General features: G+C 36.0%; 3 protein-coding genes across 7 annotated transcripts; all 3 read right to left on the bottom strand.

Annotated features, from left to right (window-relative positions):
* Positions 1 to 6,160: 6,160 nt before the first annotated feature.
* Positions 6,161 to 10,039, bottom strand: LOC103322798 (methyl-CpG-binding domain-containing protein 7). 2 transcript variants are annotated; one of them, XM_008224744.2, is made up of 5 exons: positions 9,638 to 10,039; positions 8,524 to 8,643; positions 7,704 to 7,808; positions 6,819 to 6,917; positions 6,161 to 6,711 (listed from the first exon to the last, which is right to left on the bottom strand). In XM_008224744.2, the coding sequence occupies exons 1-5, from the start codon at positions 9,839 to 9,841 to the stop codon at positions 6,421 to 6,423; spliced, it is 819 nt and encodes a 272-aa protein (XP_008222966.2). In that variant the 5' UTR covers positions 9,842 to 10,039; the 3' UTR covers positions 6,161 to 6,420. The 2 variants fall into 2 exon arrangements, with proteins under 2 accessions (XP_008222966.2, XP_008222958.2); XM_008224736.2 differs by having other exon boundaries at positions 6,798 to 6,917; positions 9,638 to 10,029.
* Positions 10,040 to 11,988: 1,949 nt separating this feature from the next.
* LOC103323974 (methyl-CpG-binding domain-containing protein 7-like) lies at positions 11,989 to 15,710 on the bottom strand. 3 transcript variants are annotated; one of them, XM_008226006.3, is made up of 5 exons: positions 15,334 to 15,710; positions 14,440 to 14,559; positions 13,556 to 13,660; positions 12,654 to 12,773; positions 11,989 to 12,566 (listed from the first exon to the last, which is right to left on the bottom strand). In XM_008226006.3, exons 1-5 carry the CDS (start codon positions 15,541 to 15,543, stop codon positions 12,276 to 12,278), a joined length of 846 nt encoding a protein of 281 aa, XP_008224228.3. In that variant the 5' UTR covers positions 15,544 to 15,710; the 3' UTR covers positions 11,989 to 12,275. The 3 variants fall into 3 exon arrangements, with proteins under 3 accessions (XP_008224228.3, XP_088898910.1, XP_088898909.1); XM_089042784.1 differs by lacking the exon at positions 15,334 to 15,710 and adding an exon at positions 14,902 to 15,307; XM_089042783.1 differs by lacking the exon at positions 15,334 to 15,710 and adding an exon at positions 14,809 to 14,891.
* Positions 15,711 to 16,198: 488 nt separating this feature from the next.
* Positions 16,199 to 19,608, bottom strand: LOC148921450 (methyl-CpG-binding domain-containing protein 7-like). Of its 2 annotated transcripts, XM_089042797.1 has the most exons (6): positions 19,462 to 19,608; positions 19,139 to 19,385; positions 18,320 to 18,439; positions 17,477 to 17,578; positions 16,798 to 16,890; positions 16,199 to 16,683 (listed from the first exon to the last, which is right to left on the bottom strand). In XM_089042797.1, the coding sequence occupies exons 2-6, from the start codon at positions 19,355 to 19,357 to the stop codon at positions 16,387 to 16,389; spliced, it is 831 nt and encodes a 276-aa protein (XP_088898923.1). In that variant the 5' UTR covers positions 19,358 to 19,385; positions 19,462 to 19,608; the 3' UTR covers positions 16,199 to 16,386. The 2 variants fall into 2 exon arrangements, with proteins under 2 accessions (XP_088898923.1, XP_088898928.1); XM_089042802.1 differs by lacking the exons at positions 17,477 to 17,578; positions 19,462 to 19,608 and having other exon boundaries at positions 19,139 to 19,449.
* Positions 19,609 to 22,212: the final 2,604 nt, after the last annotated feature.

The following is a 22,212-nucleotide window of genomic DNA, read 5'->3' as shown; positions in this document are numbered from 1 at the left end:
AGAGATCATTGGGACAAAAAGCCATACAAGCGCGTTCATTTCCTCGTTTTTGAATTGACCATCCTTCACTTAGCACGTGGTTTACCTTTAGGTTTAGGATTCCATTCATAATAAATACTTTAATAATATTTTAAGACTTTACACAAGTAATAAATATGACTACAAACCTCATAATGAGCACCGATTTTGCTGATTTGTTTTTCGTAGGGCTTTATTTATTTCCTCTATTTGTAGGCACGAATTCGTGTTAATGCAGTTACCAATTAATTTCATATACATTAGACAAAGAGGAGTGTTATTCGCGAGTGTGTTGCACTTGGGCATTAATGGAGCAAATACGAATATCTGCTTTATGCACATACATACATGCGCCGCGAACATGAATGTAATCGAAACTCGGTTTTTTATATACAAACGTTACTTGAAGAAGGGAGATTCCAACATAACACTTCATATGTATGAGTAGACACTTTTAAGGGCCATTTACTTATCAAGAATGGAGGAAGTAATGAATCGGTATGGAAAGAATCATTTCAATTAAGTTGTTTACTAATTATATAGAATCATCACATGAATGGAGTTGAATATCATTGTTATTGTTTATTAATTCTCATGAATCAGAACCTAAACTAATTTGATAACTAAAATACCATGCACACTTTATAACTAATATATTATATTTATGACATCTATAATTATGACTTAAATAGAAGCAAAAGGTAATTTTTCCATTGATTAATAAATACAAAATTTGTAGTGGCAAGGGTATTTTTGGAAGATAGTAAAGGAAAAAAGGAATGAGAATCGGATCAACTACTCTCTTTACTTGATCCGATTTCTAATTTTGAGATAATGTGATTACGGATTTTGAGGTAGGGCTCATATATTTTTTTCATTCATGATTGCAAGTAAACGCGAGAGAAGTCAGGAATGGAAATCATTCCATTTCTTTCCATACACATTAATGATACGTAAACATGCCCTACACACTACTTGAATTTAAAAAAACAAACTAGTAACAAATAATACGAAATTAAGATAAGTATTTTTAGTTTTAAGTGCATTAATAAAGGAGAGTACAAGGGTTAGCATAAATGGAAAGCGCAAATAATTAATATCAAATTTTGCACTCTTCTAAATATCTAGTGGCAGTGTAAAAAAAAAAGATTGATAGTTTGGAGGTTTCTTTTCTTATTAAAGAAGGGGAAAATAAAAAATAAAAAAAGAAAAAAAAAAGCATAGTGGTGGAGGGTATAAAATATCCACCTTTCCATGTTGCCATGTATAACAGAAATTACAATCCTTTTCCATTACAGGAATTGGCCAATGTTAGGAGTTAATGGTATATATGTCATTTCACGTTGTAACTTGACCCTCAATTTGTTCATCCGACATATATAAATCGAAAAGCATGAGAAAATTGCTTTCTGGTTTTTGTTAAATTTGAGGGAAGACTCGAGGCAATTTAAGCAAAAACCTCTCTAAAGTACACATCTATCTCTCTCTCTTCTCTCTCTGAATTCTTTGTGTGTACTGGTAGATATTGTAGCCAAAGTAGCAATGTCCATGTCTTTCACTTGTTCTGCCACATTGTCTTAAACAAACACCAACCCACATGTGTAGCCTGGATTCTCTATCACTTCCTACACAGCTTCTCTGTTTGTTTCTTCTTCTTATTTCATCAAGCTCTCTATTTTCTTGGACGTTTCAAAAACTTTCACACAGCCATTAACACGCTGCAACTAGCTATAACTATTTACAAACTCTTTTGCTTTTGCATGTCATAGACTAGTTGCTGATATTCCTCATTCTCTGTTGATCTCTCTGCCTCTCTTTGTTTGTTGGTGAACACATATATGTATCATGGCAAATGGGTATTGATTTTTTCTGTGAATTCTAGCAGGCTTTATATGCTTCTTGTTGTTTGAAGCTGGTCGGTTTCTGGGTTTTGATTCGATTTAGTGTTTGTGCGCTGATGGGTCCTGTGAGGGGGGTCAGAAAGAGAAAGAAGGCAGATAAGAAGCCTGAAGAAAATGCTTCTGGTTCTGGGTCATCAGAGAAGGAAGGTCCTGTGGATTGGTGGGATGAATTCTCCAAGAGAATCAATGGTATTATTTTACTTGATATTTTGATTGCTCTACTGTAGTTGTTCCTATGCGTTTGTCTATTTGCTTTATGATATGCTGCTTTATGTACAGCTTTTGTTGACTGGTGTGATATTATGTTGCGTATGTATGTTCTTTTCATGTTTGATGAACTTCTGGTTGATGCTTCAAATTGATATTGTCTAATTCAAATTGGGTTTATGTTTTATTTCTCATTTAACTTGTGTGTTGATATATTGCAATGTATTTATTCAAATTCGAGGAAGATCCCTAATCTGATTTTAAAGCTGTTCCTCTACCTACCATTCTGGTTTTACTGCCTTCTTGAATATTGGAAAGGATAAGATTATACTATACATAACATTGACAGGCATGTAAAGAATCTAAGATAATAAGTTAATAACAGTATTTAGGTCCTTGGACAATGCCTGCAGCTTTTGTGAACCTTATATTTAACAGGATATGTAATAACTTAGACAATCAAGAAGTCAGTAGTATCTAACTCATCTTGGTATAACAGCTGAATTTTGTGAAGACGCGAGTCCTTCTTTTCTTTCAAATTTTGGCTTTTGTTACTTTACCTTTGAACAAACTTACTAGCATTGCTTGAAGATCACATCTGTAATCCAAAATTGAGGTAAGAGTCTGCTACTACTTACCAGCCGTGGAAGACTTATACACAAATATCTTTACATATAGGTGTCTTTTTGTATTTTGTTTCTTCGCTTCTACTGTCCAAGTATCACATAAATGACCAAATTGTTCTTTTAATAGTTTAAATTTAGTTTGAGCATTACATGATATTGGAATTGATAAGCATTCCTGCCACTGAATGGTGGAGCTGGATGTAGAGAGAGTTAGGTATAAAATGTTTGGAAGTTTCTCCATTATTCAGAGGGTATGATATAAGGAACTCAATAGAAGAAACAAAAAGAATACTTTGAGGTCTTATTTGATTTTATATGCAGTTGTGGGGCAGACTTTTTGAGTGGAATTCATAAGATTCTTTTTCTTTTTTTTTCCCTCAAGCAGGGAAGCATTTGAAGTTTGTTACTGTGAAAAAACTGTTTTGTTAATTTTTGTATATACTATATTATAAACGCATTTGTGTGTTCCTTCTTATCTTATCTCAACAACTGTTGGTAATTTCATTGTGCATAGAAGGAGTACTCAACTTGAAGCAACTATTCTCAGTATGCTTTGAGTTTGCCAATATGTAGTTGCATATAGCCTACATGCTTAAACTATATTAATCTCATATATGTCAGGAACTTCATTCTGATCTAGAGTATGTTATCCTGCCAGCTCTCTGTGTTTTATGTGTAAACAAGCACACAACAAGAACCATCATAGCTTACCATTCTAAATTCCCACGTATGCTTTCACCTCATTTCCATGCCTCTTGTTTTTCAATAAGCTGAAATAATCCCTCAAGTTCTTTTGATAGGCTTCACAAGAGTAATGATTTCTGTTTTAATGGACCAGTCCAGTTACGTTGTCTTTTCTCAATTTTGCTAACTAGAAAGTCTATAAAATGTTTAAATTGAAAGTTAAGGTTGAACATGAGGCATAACCCCCCACCCCCTTTAAAAAGGAAAAAAAAAAAAAAAGGAGGCAAAGTGCTTCTGCTGGGTAAGAATAGTATTTTAAGACCTTGAAGTATGCACTCTATATGCCAAGTTCAACAGACATAATGGTATATAAGGCAGATGAATTTGGAAAGTATATTTGATTGGATGAACATAGTCACACACGCAGGGAAAGTGATAAAATCAAATAAATGCAGACAGAAAGCTAACATTTTCTTGATCATTTATAAAAGTTTTTTACTTCATGAATAGGCATCATCCTTAACTAAAAAGCAATTCATCAGAAGTGTGGTATGTACTATCTAAACTCCCTTGATGTAGGTAGAGACCAGGTTGTGCTTGCATTTGTATTGACTTCAGCAGTTCACCATGATAATTTTGGTTTGTAGAGTAGTGATCAAACTTATGACTCTTTTTATAAGCACATGATCAACCAGATTGTTATTATTATAACAAAAATTGTTGCTGAGAAATGTGAACAAATTAATTTCACGTTTTGATTCAGTTGAACAATTATATCATGTCATACACAATATATATATATATATATGTTAATTATATATATATCTGTAACTCATAGTGTCATAGATACTTTGCATGAGTCATGTTGGAATTATTTTTATGTAAGTTATGCTGTCGAGATATTTGAGATTATTTTTGCTTCTATTGTGGTGAAAATACTTCATTAAAGCATTCAAAGTAAAATCTAAATGCTCCACATTCCCAATAGTAAAATTCCTCTTATCTCTCCCTTCTTGTCTGCAGGTCTTCAGTCTCCAGCAAAGGGTTTAGACAAGTTTGAATCTGTTTTTAAGGTTTCTAGGAAAACCTTTGACTACATATGTTCACTTGTGAATGAAGATATGCTGGCTAAATCTGCACACTTTGTGTTTACAAATGGTAAGCCCTTGTGTTTGTACGATCAAGTAGCTGTAGCTTTAAGAAGACTGAGCTCTGGTGAGTCACTAGTGACAATTGGCGATGCATTTGGGGTGAACCACTCAACTGTGTCTCAAGTGACCTGGCGTTTTGTGGAAGCCATGGAAGAAAGAGGACTTCACCACCTGCAATGGCCCTCCACTGAAGCAGAAATGTCAGAAATTAAATCCAAATTTCAGAAAATACGAGGCTTTCCTAATTGTTCTGGTGTTGTTGATACTACCCACATCATGATGTGTTTGCCTGCTTCGGACCCCACAAGTGATGCGTGGCTCGATCAAGAGAAGAATCACAGCATGGTCTTACAAGCCATTGTGGACCCTGACATGAGGTTTCGGGACATAGTAACTGGATGGCCAGGAAAGATGAAGGACTGGACAGTCTTTCAGAGTTCAAATTTTTATGAACTCTGTGATAGAGGTGAGAGGTTGAATGGGAAAATATTAGACCTCTCCAAAGGATTGGATATACGTGAGTACATAATTGGGGATTTGGGCTTTCCTTTACTGCCCTATCTTGTAACCCCCTATGAAGGAAAAGAACTTCCAGTGCCAAAAGCTGAGTTCAATAAGAGGCATTATGCTACCCGGATGGTTGCACATAGAGCATTGGCAAGGTTGAAGGACAAGTGGAGGATCATTCAAGGAGTGATGTGGAGACCAGACAAACATAGATTGCCAAGGATCATTCTTGTTTGCTGCTTGCTTCATAACATTGTTATCGATATGGAAGATGAGGTGCAAGATGAAATGCCTTTGTCTCACAAGCATGACTCAACTTACCACCAACAGATTTGTGGAACTGTTGACGTAAACGGTGTTCATCTGAGAGATAAGCTGTCTCTCTACTTATCTGGAAGGATGCCAATGCCACCTTGATTATTTTCCATTTCTAATAAGTGTTTTAGGTATTCATGATTTTCTGTAGTAAAAGTTCTTTTACAAATGATTTCTTACTGATGATTTTCTGTAGTCAGATTTTCCTGTGTTTTAGTTTTGACTTTTAGGCTGTTTAGTTAGCAGGTGAGCCTCCGAGAGAAATGTGATATTGTATTACAAAAAACATAAGTTGCTCAAGCGAAGAATGTACTTGTTCCATAATTACAGACCATATTAGTATTACTAATGTAGGAGGAACTTACGAATACAAGTGAGTTCTACTTGAGAGGTGCGATCTGATAATATGGTCTAAATTGTTTTATTGTTTGGACGGCGTTGTTTTGATGTCATATGAGCTTGGTGGAATGATGTGCTATTGTCTTATGGTACGCTTCTTTTTTTGCTAGAAATTTGTTGGTTGTCACATGAACTATATGACAATTAAAAGGGTTGAGAGAAGTGCCTGAAACTGCAATCAGCCTAGCAAGACAGTTTTGTACTTGAAAGATCCTCAACTTGAATCTGCTTCACCAGAAGCTCAATCCAGCTTTAAACACCATACATTTTCCCATCAGATGCTAGTCATTAAATTCAAACTGAGTTTGGGATCATTTAAGTTTTTTGAACTAAGTTTCCTCATCATTAACAATTTTGCATTCAGTCCACCCAAAACATTTTGCATTCATCACCAAAATGGCACTTCAAATGTACACTGTTTTTTTATGCTCCAACTACTGATTTGTACATGCATATCACCACCTCCTCCTCACAGTTCCAGCTAACATTCATACATCTATTAATCTCTAAAAAGTTAAGGATCTAGCACAACTTTGGATGGGCTAGCATCTAAAGTAAATAGACACAAACAGTACATATTACACAAGTTCCGCTTTGCAGAACAGTTATGACTTAAAAGCTTGGAGCACTAATGTTTCCACCATAAATGGCCGATACAAAAGTTTCGGACCACTTTTGCTTTACAGAATCAGGGACCTTTGAATCTTCCATGAAGGGGTTCCACATACTCCCCCCGGTACCTCCGAGGACCCAGTTCACTTTTGCTGGTGGGATGCCGAAATTGAGCATGGAGGGTCTATCATTCTCACCAGAAATATTTATCTTCGCAGAACTAGAAACAACCTTCTGGTACTGGATCTCACCCAAATTTTTCATCTTCTGACGGCCAGAGCCAGGGGAAAGCTGAAACACAAGCGAAACTAGACAAGGTAAAGGATCATGGATAGGGAGCAAACTTCTGTTTAATCAGTAATTGTAAAAGAGCATACACTAGACTTATTGGTAGGTACCAATGGCTTGAGGGAAGTATATTCATTTGCTCCTGTTAGATATCTCTCAACAGCTCTTAAAGAACGGAACCGTTGTCCAGTCCCTGGCTCAATATAAGTCTGCACAAATAAAAATAAAAATAAACGTTCTCATGTTTCTGGGGTGCAGTGTGATACCCAATGACAAAGCAATGCAACTGATTTTGAGGTTCTATTAAAACAGACGTTAAGTCATGTCCAGCGATAAAAAATAGAAACATATTCTAGAACCAACATCATAATGTTCTCTTTCAGAACAAATGGATTGCCCGATAAGAACTGTTCAGCACAATGTTGCATTTGAATGTTCTTTGAAAGAAGGCATACGCAAGCCTTTAAATGGCTACCAGGGCAACTTTATCAAATGCCAATTGTTATGCCACCTCAATACGGTCAAGCTCATTCTGTAGAAAGAAGAAACAAATCTTGAATAAAGCACATCTCACTCTAGGCTCTATATAAACAAAACCAGCACTCACGCCGTAATTTTCCTTCTCCTTCTCTTAAATCCTTTTACCAACTTCTTTCCTTGTGTTCCCTCCAATCTCTCTTCTTTTGACACTTTCGATTAATATTCAATAATAACCATTTTCTATAGTTAATTTAAGTAAACTAAATTATAAATTTAAAGTATGTTGAGGTGATACATATTTTTTGGGTGAAGTCAGTGACCCTAAAGAGGGATCAGCTTTGCAATAGTAAAGACATCATCTGTAGATGTGTATGCAAAGTGCATGCATGCATCTGTGCAATTTCACCCTGTGTTGCGGACTGCAAGTATTTTCAGCAGGTACAAGCTAGATATACCCTTTCTACGACGTATAACTCAAGAGAAAAACCGCCAATATTTTAAAACAAAACAGGTACCTTGTCTACGGCAGCAGAATTGTAACGTCGCTTTTCCTCAATCTCCCAATCATCAGGTAGTAAAAAGGATGAAGTGTTCCTGTTGGTGCTCGGCGTATTTTGTATCTGCAGATTGACATTGTCAATTAGGATTTTTCCCTTCATACTTTAGGCATTGCCATACGATCACCAGAGATACCTCTAACAACATCCATTTATGATTTAACTCCCTCCTCATGGTTACCTTTGCCTGCCTATGGATTCAAAAGGGCCTCACAAGATTATAGTTTTATTAAGTTTTTAAGTACATCAAATTATTGTCCCTTTAATCTGTGCACACCAATTGTAACAATGGCTAAAATTCAAATACATACGCATAATCAAATTTACTTCTGGAATCATATTGAAAAGTACAGTAACTTAAAGAAGAAAGAAAATCACACTGAAAAATATGGTACCTTAATCTGGTGAACCCTCTACCAAACCATGTAGCAAGAGTCAAAGACATTATGCTTGGGCCCAAACCATTCTTCTATTCATTCTCTCACAGAAAAAGAAACAAAAGCTAACAATATTCTTGACAATATCTTGAAAGAGGGGTTTGCCTGTATCCAGTAAGATCACCAAGATTGGCCTCAATTTTTTTATTTAGAAGTAAGCATAACTTCTGGGTTTATATTTCTGTTTTCTTGTGTAAATTTATCTTCCCACTGTAACCCTTATAGCAACACAAAAACCGAACTTCAAATCCTTTTAGCGAGTGAGTTCTAAATATTATCATTTTTAACAGGAATTCTAAATATTTTCATAACTGAAAAAGTAAGTAGATTCCAGAACTCACAGTGCATTCACTGCCTGGTTTGGATCTTATAGTACGTGTATCAATTTGCCCTTCTGTTAGGTATCTCTGAACAGCTGCCAGCGAACGAAACTTCAGTCCAGTGTCAGGCTCATAGTAATACTGCAAGGTTAGATGAAAGGTCTCAGACCTGATCCCATAAGATCTAATACAATAACTTCAAAACATAATAAACTTAGTTTTGAATTCATAATAAGAAATAGTATACACAACAAAGTTAAATAGTGTGGGGGAGGCAGATTTGTATAATGCACATATTGGAGAATGGAAATTCTAGTAGATAACACAGAGTTTCATTTCAAAAAACTTATAACATTAGATATTAGTGCAAGATGGCTGTATGGTATCGTTCTGAGTGGCCTAAAAACCCAAATGTAGGATATATAGTATAAAACATCAATATTGCTCAAGCATTACGCTATCTCGATGGGATTGGCAGTAAAGGGAAAAAACAAAACAGAGAGAAAAGAACATTACTTGATGGTAGAACCGATGTGTCTTGGGTCTCAACCCAGATATCTTATAGAAAGGAGGAGCCTTTACTGGATCAGAGAGCATGTGCAACAGGATTTAAACTATTATTATAAATAGTGGATACTTACCCTAAGTTGGGTTTTAAGAAAAAACCAGATTTTCTCATGCAAAAAAGAGTAATCTTGACAGGATCAATTGGTTCGAAATGGAGCCAGCTAGTAGTGAACCTAAAGTCAACCATTTTCCGTTTTAAATTCTTTCTGGGAAAACATTTTACAGATATTCAAACAGAGCCATGTAATAGTAAATCTATCCCAATTAATCCAAATCAATCAACCACCCTCAGGTAGCCCCTTTTTTTACCCTGCAATGAGAAAGGCCTACAAAGGGAATATTAAAAACATCCCAGAATCTAGTGATCACATGAATTTTAATACCAGTCAGTCAAAACCCTGCTAAAAACCCAACAACAAAGAACAACTCAGGCATTTATACACACATATAGCACACGACACACATCCAGAAGTCAAAGCATCCATGCACATGCAAAGCATTTAAGCATATACATTGTACATGCATTTACACTTTGAACAAGTTTAGAGAGTGAAAGAGAGAAAGAGACCCTGTCGATTTGGCCGGGGTTGCAACTGTTGCTAAGGGGACGGCGCTTTTCTTGAACGGACCAACCATCAGGGAGTTTGAAGGGTGAGGTGGTGACCATTTGCAATTTCCTTTTGCTGCTACTACTGGGTTCTTCTTCATCTTCGGCTGGCCTCGTTGTCAGAAGCGGAATTGGCTTCGACTGTGACGATTTGCGCATCCTCATGGTCACGGCACTGTCACTCAAGCAAAGATGCTTCTTTTGGGGTCTGGTTCAAGTTCATGATTTAAGCGCAATGAGTCAATGACAATGGGAGTGAGAGCGACACTGACAATGCAGCTCCTTTTACAGTTAAACCAGCCACCTGGCGTTGATTTCGAGCCACAGTTTGACACGCTGCCCAAAAAAAAAATTATGATTTATTTTTGTCACTAAAAAAAGTGTTAGAGAAATTGTTATTTTCACTGATTTGCTGGAGAAATTGTTTGTTGAAAAATTTGAGACCATCGAAAGAGAACTTTCATCTTATTGTGAGACCACTTCATCGACTTCTTTATTAAGCTCTTGGATGGTTTGGTTGGTGTTAACTTAGCATATGAATTAGCAAATTTATGGGTTCATTTGTTGGTAGTTAGTGGCTGATTGTTGTGCCCTTCATCCAGGGATTTCTTAGGCTCATGCTCATCGGTCTTGCAACCAAAGAAATATGTTGGTTGTTGTACTATTTAACTTTACTTATCTTAATATACCAATAATTAGTTAAGATAATTAAGCATCACCATTCACCATACCAAGTAATTTATATCAATGTATTTTATTATTATATTGAAATCATTAAACGACCACTTATTAAATAGGGCCTCCAGTCGTTCTACCAAACTTTGTTCACAACAACAAACGTCTTTATCATGCGTATAACCGTTGGACTATATTAATGTTGTATAAGTAATATGTTCAATCAGATTATGGGTTTATTATGTATTGCAATGTAACCAAGTTGAAGAAACTCTCGCCTTTAATATCGAGATTAATTAAATCGGTTATGTATTTATGAGGTACTAGGGTGTTTTCATATTCCATGTCACTCAGACCTTTGCAAGAAACCTTATAAATAAACAAATACTTAAAACCCAACTCATCCAAGAGTTCTTTCCATTTCCAAAGAAAATAAAAACTATTCAGCAGTACCACAAAGTATTGTGGCTGCACTAAATATGTATCCGTTGTTGGTCATTTTGCTTTTGGTAAGTCCCTCTAGAATGATTTTGGTAGGTTTCGGAATTTCAACCTTAGAGGCATCACATATCTCCATTGACTGCGCTTGGGAAGTTGGTGGAAGTATTTTTGAAGGTGGGAGTGTAACAGGTGATTGTTGCAATGAGCTTGTGTCTGTAGGCAAAACTTATCATGATCTATTCTTCAACTCTGCTCTTGCGTTTAAATCCAATGCAGACAAATCTGAAGCTTTGGCAAAGAGTGCACAACTTTGGAACATATGTGTTGGAATTGCGGTCTCCCGCACATCTTCTATCCCAATTCCAACCTCAAAGGCTTCAAAATAAAAAACAATGGATGAATGTAAAAAACAGATATCCATTAAGTGTGCTCGGGAAGTTGGTGAAACTATTTTCAAAGGTGGGAGTGTAGCAGATGGTTGTTGCTATGAGCTTGTGTCTTTAAGAAAAATTTGTCATGATCTATTCTTCAACTCTGCTCTTGAGTTTACACCCAATGTCGACAAATCTAGAGCTTTAGCAAAAAGTACACAAGTTTGGAACCGATGTGTTAAAATTATAATTTCCCCTATCTCTTCTATCTCTGAAACAGAGAATTGAATTGATGCTAACTTATGTATGAGATATATGGTATAAGAGAGAGTAACATTTTAACACAATTTATGCTCATGCAACCAAAAAAAAAAAAAAAACAGTGATTTCAAAATTTGAATTCGCTACTAGTTCCATTTACACGGATACTTGATGATCTTGAACAATTCAATAAAAAATTAAAAAATGTGCCAGTTTATGATTCCATTTGATGTGGTGATACTTAAAATCTATTTGTCAGTTCATGAGCTCAAAAAATAATAAGAATACATGAAAGAATGATGAGATAAAGATTTGTGAAAGAATCATGAGGATGGAGTGAGCCACTGAGCCAATCATTTTTAAGCAATTGCGCAATATTCATTACAAGGCCTTCCTTACACCAAACAGGATTTACTTTTTGACAAGTTTACATAAGATCACTAATGATACACAAGATTTACTTTCCAAATTTACTGCAGATTTAAACATCAAATAATTTTCCCCTGTAAATTGACTATTGGGTTCAATGATTTCATTTCAGTGGATCCATGAAGTTCATTTCACTTGGGCCTAAAACAGGTTCTTTGCATTCCGTCCACCCAAAACAAATTGCATTCATCACCAAAAATGTTACTGCGAAGGTATAAACTGCCCCTTTATGCTCTAAGAATAAGAACACATCTGCATATGCATATCTCCACCTCCTCATCACAGACTTACAGTTACATCTACCTACTAATATCTAAGACGATAAGTATCTGGCAAAACTTTGGGTGGGCTTGCATCTAAACTAAAGAAGTAAACAAACAGCATAGATTACAGAAGTTTCACTTTGGCAGAACAGTTATAACTTAAGACCTTGGTGCACCAATGTTACCACCATAGAGGGATGAAACGAAAGTTTCGGACCACTTTTGTAATACAGAATCAGGGACCTTTGATTCGTCCATGAAGGGGTTCCACATACACCCCCCAGGACCTCCGAGGACCCATTTCACTTTTGCTGGTGGTCTGCCGAAATTGAGCTTGGAGGGTCTATCATTCGCACCAGAAATATTTCTCGTCAGAGAACTAGAGACAACTTTCTGGGACTGTATCTCACCCAAACTTTTCATCTTCTGACGGCCTAAGCCAGGTGAAAGCTGAAACACAAGCACAATTGGACAAGGCCAAGAATCATGGAGGAGCAAAGAAACCTTTGTTTAATCAGTAATTGTAAAAGAACATACACCAGACTTGTAGGCAGGTATCAATGCCTTGAGAGGTGTATCTTCATTTGCCCCTGTTAGGTATCTCTCAACAGATATTAAAGAACGGAACCGCTGTCCAGTCACTGGCTCAATATAGGTCTGCAAAAAATTTAAATAATAAAAAATCTCATGTTTCTGGAGTGCAGTGTGCTAAACAATGAACAAGCAAATGCAACTGACTTTCAAGTTCTATAAAAACACAGGTTCCTCATGTCCAGCAATCAAAAATAGAAAGGTATGCTAGAACCAACATCATAATGTTCTCTTTCAGAACAATGGATTGTCTAAAATACATTTCACAAAAGGATAAGAACTGTTCAGCACAATGTTGCATTCGAATGTTCTTTAAAGGAAGGCATAAGCACATAAAGTTGCTGCTAAGGCAAATTTATCAAATGCCAATTGTAATCCCACCTCAATATGTTCATGCTCATTCTTAAAAAAAGAGGAAATAAAGAAATCTTGAATACAGCACTTCTCACTACACACTCCATATAAAGAAAACGAGCACATACACCAAAATTTTCCCAACTTTCCCTTTTCCTCAAATCCTTTGTCGACTTCTTTCCTCAAGTTCTCTACAAATTCTCTTCTTTTGAAATTTTCGACTAATATGCAATAACAACCCTTTTGTATAGTTGATGTGGGTTAACTATAATTTAGAGGATGTTAAGGTAATACAGACATTTTGGTGAAGTCGGTGACCACATAGAGGGATCATCTTTATAACAGTAAATATAACATCTGTACATGTATATGTAAAGTGCATATGCATGCACACTCAGAATGTACATCTGTGCAATTTCACCCTGTGTTGAGAATGCAAGTATTTTCAGCAAGTGCATGCTAGATATGTAAATTTTTTAAAACAAAACAGGTACCTTGTCTATGATACAGGAATTGTTTCGTTGCTTTTCCTCAACTTCCCAGCCATCAGGTAGTATAAAGGATGAAGTGCTCCAGGTGGTGCGTGGTGTAATTTGCTTCTGCAGATTGGCATTGTCAATGAGGATTTTCTCTTCATATTTCAGGCATTGCAAGCTTTTTTTTCCCCTTCAATTTGGTCTGCTATACCATGATCAGAGATACTTCTAAAATCTATTTATGATTTAGCTCCTTCCACATGGTTACCCTTCCCTACCTATGGATTCAAAAGGGCCCAACTGGATTATAACTAAGTTTTTAAATATATCAAAGTTCCCTTTTCATCTGTGCACACGAATTGTAGCAGTGGGGAAAATTCAAATAGACATGCATAATCGAGTTTAATTCTGGAATCATATTGAGAAGTATAGTACCTTAATCTAGTGGAACCTCTACCAAACCATGTGACAAGAGTCCAAGACATTATAATTCAGCCCAAATAATCCCTTCAATAAATTTCCCATGGAAAAAGAAGACAAATGAAAATATTGTTGAAAATATCTTGGAAAGGGTATGGATGCATCCTATAATATGATATATCCCCCAAGATAGGCCTAAGTGTTTGTGATTTAGATTCCTGATAAAGTCTTCACTACTTCCCTTCCCAACTTGTCCATGGCTTGTAAGACATGCTATAGAGATTATGGTAAATTTAGTGCAGAGGATAAAAGTGGTGCATAACTAAGCACAACTTCTGGGTTTGTGTTTCTTCTTTTCTAAATTTATCTTCCCAGTGTAACACTCATAGCAACAAAAGGAAAAAACCAAACGTAAAATCATTTTAGTTACTGAGTTCTAAGTATTATCATTTGCTGAAAAACAAGTAGATCGAAGAACTCACATTCCATTCATTGCCTGGTTCTGAATTCTTGGTACGTGTTTCGATTTTCCCTTCTGTTAGGTATCTCTGTACAGCTGACAGCGAACGAAACTTCAGTCCCGTGCCAGGCTCAATGTAATACTGCACAATGACATGAAAGGGCTCATGATGGCTGGGTGGCCTAAAAATCCATTCTGGGAAGCATAGCATCAAATATGTTCCAATTGAAAGTTTGATTTCATACTAAAAGGTAGGTGTTATCCTATAAGATCATCAAGATGTACGAATTGAAAGTTTACAGTGCCAGCAGCAAAAACAGAGAACATGTGATAGAAAAGAAACTAAATAGAAGAAGAGAAAAAGGCACTATTAATTAATGGTAGACCCTACCAGATGCTTATTGGGTTTCATGAGGACCCAGATTATCTTATAGAGCATGTGCAACATGAATTAAGAATTGTATTAAAAATAATAGATCCTCACCCTAAACATTTACTGGGTTTTATCAAAGACCCAAACTTTCTTATGCAAAAATATGAAATCTTGATATGGTCAACTGTCCCTTAATAGAGCCAGCCAGGGAACTAAACTCCAATCACTTTACTTCACTTTTTCTTTTTAAAATTCTTTCTGGGGTAAATTTTACTGATATTCAATTCAAGTACAGCCTACAAAATGTGAAATTCCCACAAACCCATAATTTTAAATAAAATCTCAGACTCTTTGCAAAGAATGCCATATGAATCTTGATACCAGTCAAAAACCCTGCTAAACCCCCAACGAAAAAGACCCACCAAGGCATCAAGCCAAACATAGCAAACTACATACATCCATCAAGCAAAATATCCATGCATGCAAAGCATTACATTTTGAACAAGTTTAGAGAGAGAGAGAGAGAGAGAGAGAGAGAGAGACCCTGTCGATTTTTCCGGGGTGGGAAGTATTGCTAAGGGGACGGCGCTTTTCCTCAACGTACCAACCATCGGGGAGTCTGAAGGTTGAGGTGGTGATCAATTGCAGTTCCCTTTTGCTGTGACAACTAGGTTCTTCTTCTTCTTCTTCTCCGGCTGGCCTTTTTGTTAGAAGCGGAATTGGGTTGGACTGTGACCATCTGCTCTTCTTCATTGTCACCGACTCTAGCAAAGGTGTTTGTTTGTTTGGAGCCTGGTTTTAAGACTCACAAGAAGAAGAACCTCCCCTTTGCAAAGCAACTCACTCTGCCTCGGACACATCAAATCAGAGACTGACCAATGTTCCCCACTATTGTAGCAGAACCCAGAAAAAGAAAAAAAAAAGAAAAAAAAATCAGGTTTACAAAGTGCGTTCTAGTTGGAAGTTGGAATTACAAATTTTATGATATGAAGTCAATGGGAGTGACAAATGCAGTTCCCTTACAGTTCAAATCAGCCACTTGACTTGACTTGGCTTTGCTTAATACAGAAATTGCAGGTCATAAGTTGGAAAATTTGATGGCTCATGTCCGTACGAATCATTTTCATCTTATTTCGGCTATGTATTAGGTTTATAGTTCAAGTAATTAAAAGCTTTTATTTAAGGGAGATTCACTATTATACCTAATATACGAGCTCAAATTAAAAAGTAAAACTCACTTTTGCTGGTCATGAGTATTACCATTTGATGTGCTGGTCATGAGTATTACCAGTTGATGTGGTAATACTTAAAATTTCTATATGCCAAGTGAATAAATCTGCCTCACCAGAAGCTCAATCTAGCTTTAATTTTTAGATATCATACATTTCCATCTCAAGATATCAGCTGCTGGTCATTAAATACAAAATGAGTATTATTCTGTTCTTTGGTGTTACAGACTGCTCCTTGTATGAAAACACATCCATATATACATCTTATCGCTAAAATGGTAAGGATCTGGTAAAACTTTGGGTGGGCTAGCATCTAAAGTAAACGAATAAAACAGTTGATTACAGAAGTTCCAGTCTGGCTAAACAGTTATGACTTATGACTTGGTGCACTAATATCTCCACCATACATTGATGATTTAAAAGTCTCGAACCACTTTTGCTTTACAAAACCGGAGACCTCAGAATCGTCCATGAAGGGGTTCCACATGTTTCCTCCACGACCTGCGAGGACCCAATTCACTTTTACTGGTGGTCTGCCCAAATTGAGCTTGGATGGTCCATCGCTCTCGCCAGAAATATTTATATCCAGAGGTGTAGAAACAACTTTCTGGGACTGGACCTCAGGCAAACTTTTTATCTTCTGATCGCCAGAGCAAAGAGAAAGCTGAAACACAAGCAAAACTGGACAAGGTCAAGGATCATGGAGGAGCAAATGAACTTTTGTTTAATCAGTAATTGTAAAAGAACATACACTAGACTCATTGGCAGGCATCAATACCTTAAGTGGAGTATTTTCATTTCCTTCTGTTAGGTATCTCTCAACAGCTCTTAAAGAACGAAACCGCTGTCCAGTCCCTGGCTCAATATAAGTCTGCAAAAAATATGTCCAGCGATCAAAATAGAATAGAAATAATGTTCTAGAAGCAACTCTTAAAAATATTTCACAGAAAGTAAAAGAACTGTTCAGCACAATGCTGCATTTTGAATTCATGTGAAGGGAAGACATATGCAAGCTATAAACTGGCTACCAAGGCAAATTTATCAAATGCCAATTTATAAGCCACCTCAATACGGTTGTGCTGAATGTGGGCAAAGAGGCTAAGCAATCTTGAATATAGCACACAAACCTTCTCTTTCTATCAACTCCTTTTGTTAACTTCATTCCTCCCGTTTTGTGTAGTCAATGTGAGTTAACTAAATTGTTGGTTAAAGAGATGTTAAGCTAAGGTATATGTTTTGTAGAAGTCAGTGACCACAAGAGGGACCAGCTTTATAATAGCAAAGATATCATCTGAACATGCATATGCAAAGTGCAGATACATGAGTGCCACACACGTTCATTTGTGAAATTTCACCCTAGGAAGTATGCAAGTACTTTCAGCAAGTGCATAGCTAGATATACCCTTTCTACAACAGAGAAGAGAAAAACCACCAAAATTTTGAAACAAAACAGGTACCTTGTCTATAACACGAGAATTCTTTCGTTGCTTTTTCTCAATTTCCCAATCATCAGGTAGTATAAAGGACGAAGTACAGGTGGTGCCTGGTATAATTTGCATCTGCAGATTGACACTGTCAATGAGGATTTTCCCTTCATATATTAGGCATTCCAAGCTTTTTCTCTACAATTTGGACTGCTATATGGTGATCAGAGACGCTTCTGAAATCCACTTATGATTTAGCTCCCTCATTATTTTCCTACCTATGGATTCAAAAGATCCCCAATATACTATAACTTTTTTAACTTTTGAGTGTATCAAAGTTCGGACCATTTAATCAGTGCACACCAATTGTAGCAATGGCTAAAGTTCAAATAAATATGCATAACCAAATTTAATTCTGAAATCGTATTAAAAAGTATAGTACCTACAAGAGGCCAAGATATTATAACTGGGCCCAAATAATTCTTCTATACACTTTCTCATGGAAAAAGTAGACATTCTAACAATATTCTTGACAACATCTTGGAAAGGGTTTGGATGTATAAGATAAGATCACCAAGATGGGCCTCAGTTTTTGTAATTTAGATTCCTGATAAAATCTACACCATTTCTTTTCCCAACTTGTACATGGCTTGTAAGACCATTCTATAGAAATTGTGGTAAATTTAGTGCAGAGGATAAAAGTGGTACAGAACTAAGCACAACTTCTGGGTTTATGTTTCTTTTTTATTCTAAATTTATCTTCCCTCTGTAACCCTCATAGCAACGGAAAGAAAAAAAACTGAACTTAAAATACTTTTAGTTCTTGAATCCTAAGTATTATCATTAACTGAAAAACAAGAAGATCCTAGAACTCACATTGCATTCACTGCCTGGTTTTAGTTTCTTCATATGTGTTTCGATTTGCCCTTCTGTTAGGTATCTCTGTACAGCTGGCAACGAACGAAACTTCAATCCTGTGCCAGGCTCAATGTAATACTGCACAATTACATGAAAGGTCTCAGATCTGATCCCCCGTAAGACTTGATAGAATAAGTTCACAACATAATAATCATAATAGTGAACTTTCAAAAATAAGAAATATTATATATAGAAACCCATTATGGAAAGCATAACATCAAGATGTGCTGATTGAAAGTTACAATACCAGCAGCAAAACAGCAAACATTTGCAACAGAAAAGAGAGAAAAAAAATGGTAGATGATATATAGAAACGGGAGTTCTTTACTTGATCACAGAGCATGTGCAGCAGGAATTGAAGAGTATAAAAATAATAGAATCCCACCCTAAACATTTACAGTTACTGGGTATTAACAAAGACCCTGATTTTCTTATGCAAAAAAAGTAAGCTAGTTAGGATCAATTGGCTCTAAACTCCAATCATTTGCGTTCTTTTTTCCTTTTCAAATTCTTGCTGGGATGGGATTAACTTAATGGATAGTAAAATGGAGCCTAGTAACAGTAAATCCATTCCAATGCCTATCTTGGCACTTTATTAATCCAAAACAAAACCATTACCACCCACAAGTTTCTAAATTTTTCACTCTGCAATGAGAAATTCCCACAAACCCACCATTCAAAACATCCCATTAATCTAAACAAAGCATATGCATTGCACATCATGCAATTACAATTGAACAAGTTTAGACAGAGACACAGGGAGAAACAGAGAGAGACCTTGTCAATTCGGCCGGGGTTGGAGGTATTTCTGAGGGGACGGCGCTTTTCCTCAACGGACCAATCATCGGGGAGTCTGAAGGGTGTGGTGGTGGTGACCAATTGCAATTGGCTTTCGCTGCGACTACTGGGTTCTTCTTCTTTTTTGGCTGCTCTCAGTGTTAGAAGCGTAATTGGCTTCGACGGCTGTGACGATTTTCCCTTCTTCTTCCTCTTCATGGCGACGGCACTGTCACTCTGCTCCCCGCTGTTCCAGCAGAACGAAAAACACAGAGTAAAAGACGAAATTGATTAGGAGAATTAACAAGTATTGGTCAATTTACCTTTTTGATTGTCAAATCATTTGACTTTGTGTATTTTATTGGGCCTTGGCTTGGCGGGTTCAAGTCAGCCACTTGGCTCCGTCCAATCCGCCGTGGTTGTTTTACTGATGTGCTATTCTTGCGCCAACTTTCTTCATGAAGCCCGGGTTGTTAAGGTTTAGCTTTGTTTGATTGAGTTTTTATTTTATTATTTAGAGAAACCTTGATAGAAAAATTGATGGTTATCACTTTAGATTGATTTTTAATATTTCACTTTCATCATCGTCTTTCATCATCATCTTGTTATGACAACTTTGATAAGGTTAATTTTGATATAAAATTTAACTAACTAATATTAACTTTGATAAGCTGCTCATGAGGTTGCAACTTTTGCATGTAGGGTAGGTGGTAGTTACTATTGGAATTTTGTACCTCCAGATTGGTTGTTTAATACCTTAGATAGAGATGCTGATGTTCGTGTTCGTGTTCGCCTTTAATAAAAGTATTTGATTCTTGGGGGAAAAAAAAACTAACTAATATTAACTTTATTTCTAGTGATGTCATTTTAGGTCAAAACAAGTTGTTTTTATAGGTAAAGAGGTTGGTTGTTGTGGAGGGCTTGTAGCTCCAGTCATAATGAGCATTTACCTCCATACCTAAAACTAGAGTTTGAATTCCCCTCTATCTTGTTTCTTTTGTAACTAAACAAATATGCTGGTTTATGATATATATCCGTCAATGTTATGATTTCGTTTTTTTAATCTCTCTTTGCATAGATTACATTGATTTAAAGTAAATTATTGTTTGTATAAAAATAAAAAATAAAAATTAGGTCACAAGTATTCTACATGTCGGACTCGGGATGGTTGGCCTTTAGTTGTCATATGGGCCATACATCCGTGAGGAGAATTCGTTTGCACGTACCTTAGCTGGGTCTTGGCTAACTTCAGTATTGGCTGGCCCAAAACCAGAAACAAAGAAAATTAACAAGAGCTGTCAAATGAAATGTGTTATTCAAACATCTTGAACCCGAAATCTTGTAGGCCGCTGGCTTTACAAGACCCAGTCACGCAGCACACGACCCTCTTTATATCATTGCCAATGTAAATACCAGCTAGCTTGTTGGGAATTGATAGCTTTACTCTACGCTTTTGGGCACGTTTTGTCAAACCAAAAAGTTTACAGAAGAACTATCAAAGAGCATTCTATAATACAAAACGTTATCTCATAATAAATGTAGCTCGAGATGTTAAGAGTATTTATCTCTTTTTCCGAGATCATTAATATTAAAAAAATGTTCGTTCGTAGAAGAATAAAATAAAATAACACTCTAGCAAATGGTATGGTTGACGTGCGTTCCAACAGACTAAGTAACAGAGCCTACCAGTTTAGTAGTCTGGTAGGCCTTTCTGGTGAGTATACCCCAAATACGAGTAGCTAGTCTATGATCAGCCAACCATAGTAGAATCACGTTTAGAAGTTTCTCTAGAAAACAAAGAATATTATATCTCATGCATGCGTTGGTTATCACGTGTACCAAACTTATTTGAAAAATGCTCATCAATCAATAACAAACAAAAATTAGAGAAAATATATGTCACATGAGCAATAATTTGTTGTATGTAGTATTTATTAATGCCCCATGCACATTAGGGCTATTTTTAATTTTTAGATTTTTCACAGATCATTTATGATGCTAGAATATGATCACGTGATATAACCAATATTAACACACATATTATAATAACCAGAAAAAAAAAAAAAAAAAAAGTTAGAAAGCTACTACTTTTCAGTTAAGATGACATGCGATCTCTAGAAGTAGAAGTCCATCGATTTCAAAAGGAGGGAAGTCCAAAAAACTTGTTCAAATACCAACCGTACACACTTTGAATGAGGATAAGACTGACATCCGTACTCACATCAGCTAACCTTTTGGAAGAGGAAAGTTTATTATAAAAACAGTTTTGGGGCAATGAATTTGTCTTCTGTTTGACCAAATTTAATTTCGGTGGGCTGTGGGCACACCTAAACTCACTAACACATGATGAAAAAGAAGGACATGTAACTGAACAAGGGACAATGTTCACAGTTGTTCACATAAGAAAAGCTCAATACGGACATATAAGAAAATTTGCGTATGTTAGAGCATTTCTAATCGATATGTTAAAAGTGTTATATAGATATTTAACAGCTAGAAATAACATCTCACATTACTTCAACCGATATGTCAAAGCTGATGTGGAATGAAAGTTGAAGGTTGAAATGTTATTTTTGATATCCCAAAAGCAAGATGTCAAATGAATATTTTATTTTTTCTTTTCTTTTCTTTTTAATTAAAAATAAATCAATACTAAAATGTAATAAAATAATAATTTAATTTGACATATTGGGTGAAGTATAAAGCTGTGTAAGATGTCAAATTGTCATATTAGCCATCAAATTTAAATTTAATGTTTGATATTTGACATCTCCATTGGAGATGCTCTTAGAGCATCTCTAATCGATATGTCAAAAGTGCCATATAGACATTTAACAGCTAGAAATAACATCTCATATTACTCTAACCGATGTGTCAAAGCTGATGTGGAATGAAAGCTGAAGGTTGAGATGTTATTTTTGACATCCTAAAAGCAAGATGTCAAATGAATATTTTATTTTTTTCTTTTCTTTTTAATTAAAAATAAATCAACACTAAAACGTAATAAAATAATAATTTAATTTGACATATTTGGTGGAGTGTAAAGCTGTGTAAGATGTCAAATTGCCACATCA

This window comes from Prunus mume, linkage group LG1, assembly GCF_029339155.1.
Source record: "Prunus mume cultivar Tortuosa linkage group LG1, ASM2933915v1, whole genome shotgun sequence".
NCBI lineage: Eukaryota > Viridiplantae > Streptophyta > Magnoliopsida > Rosales > Rosaceae > Prunus > Prunus mume.
This window is presented reverse-complemented; position numbering and strand designations above follow the sequence as displayed.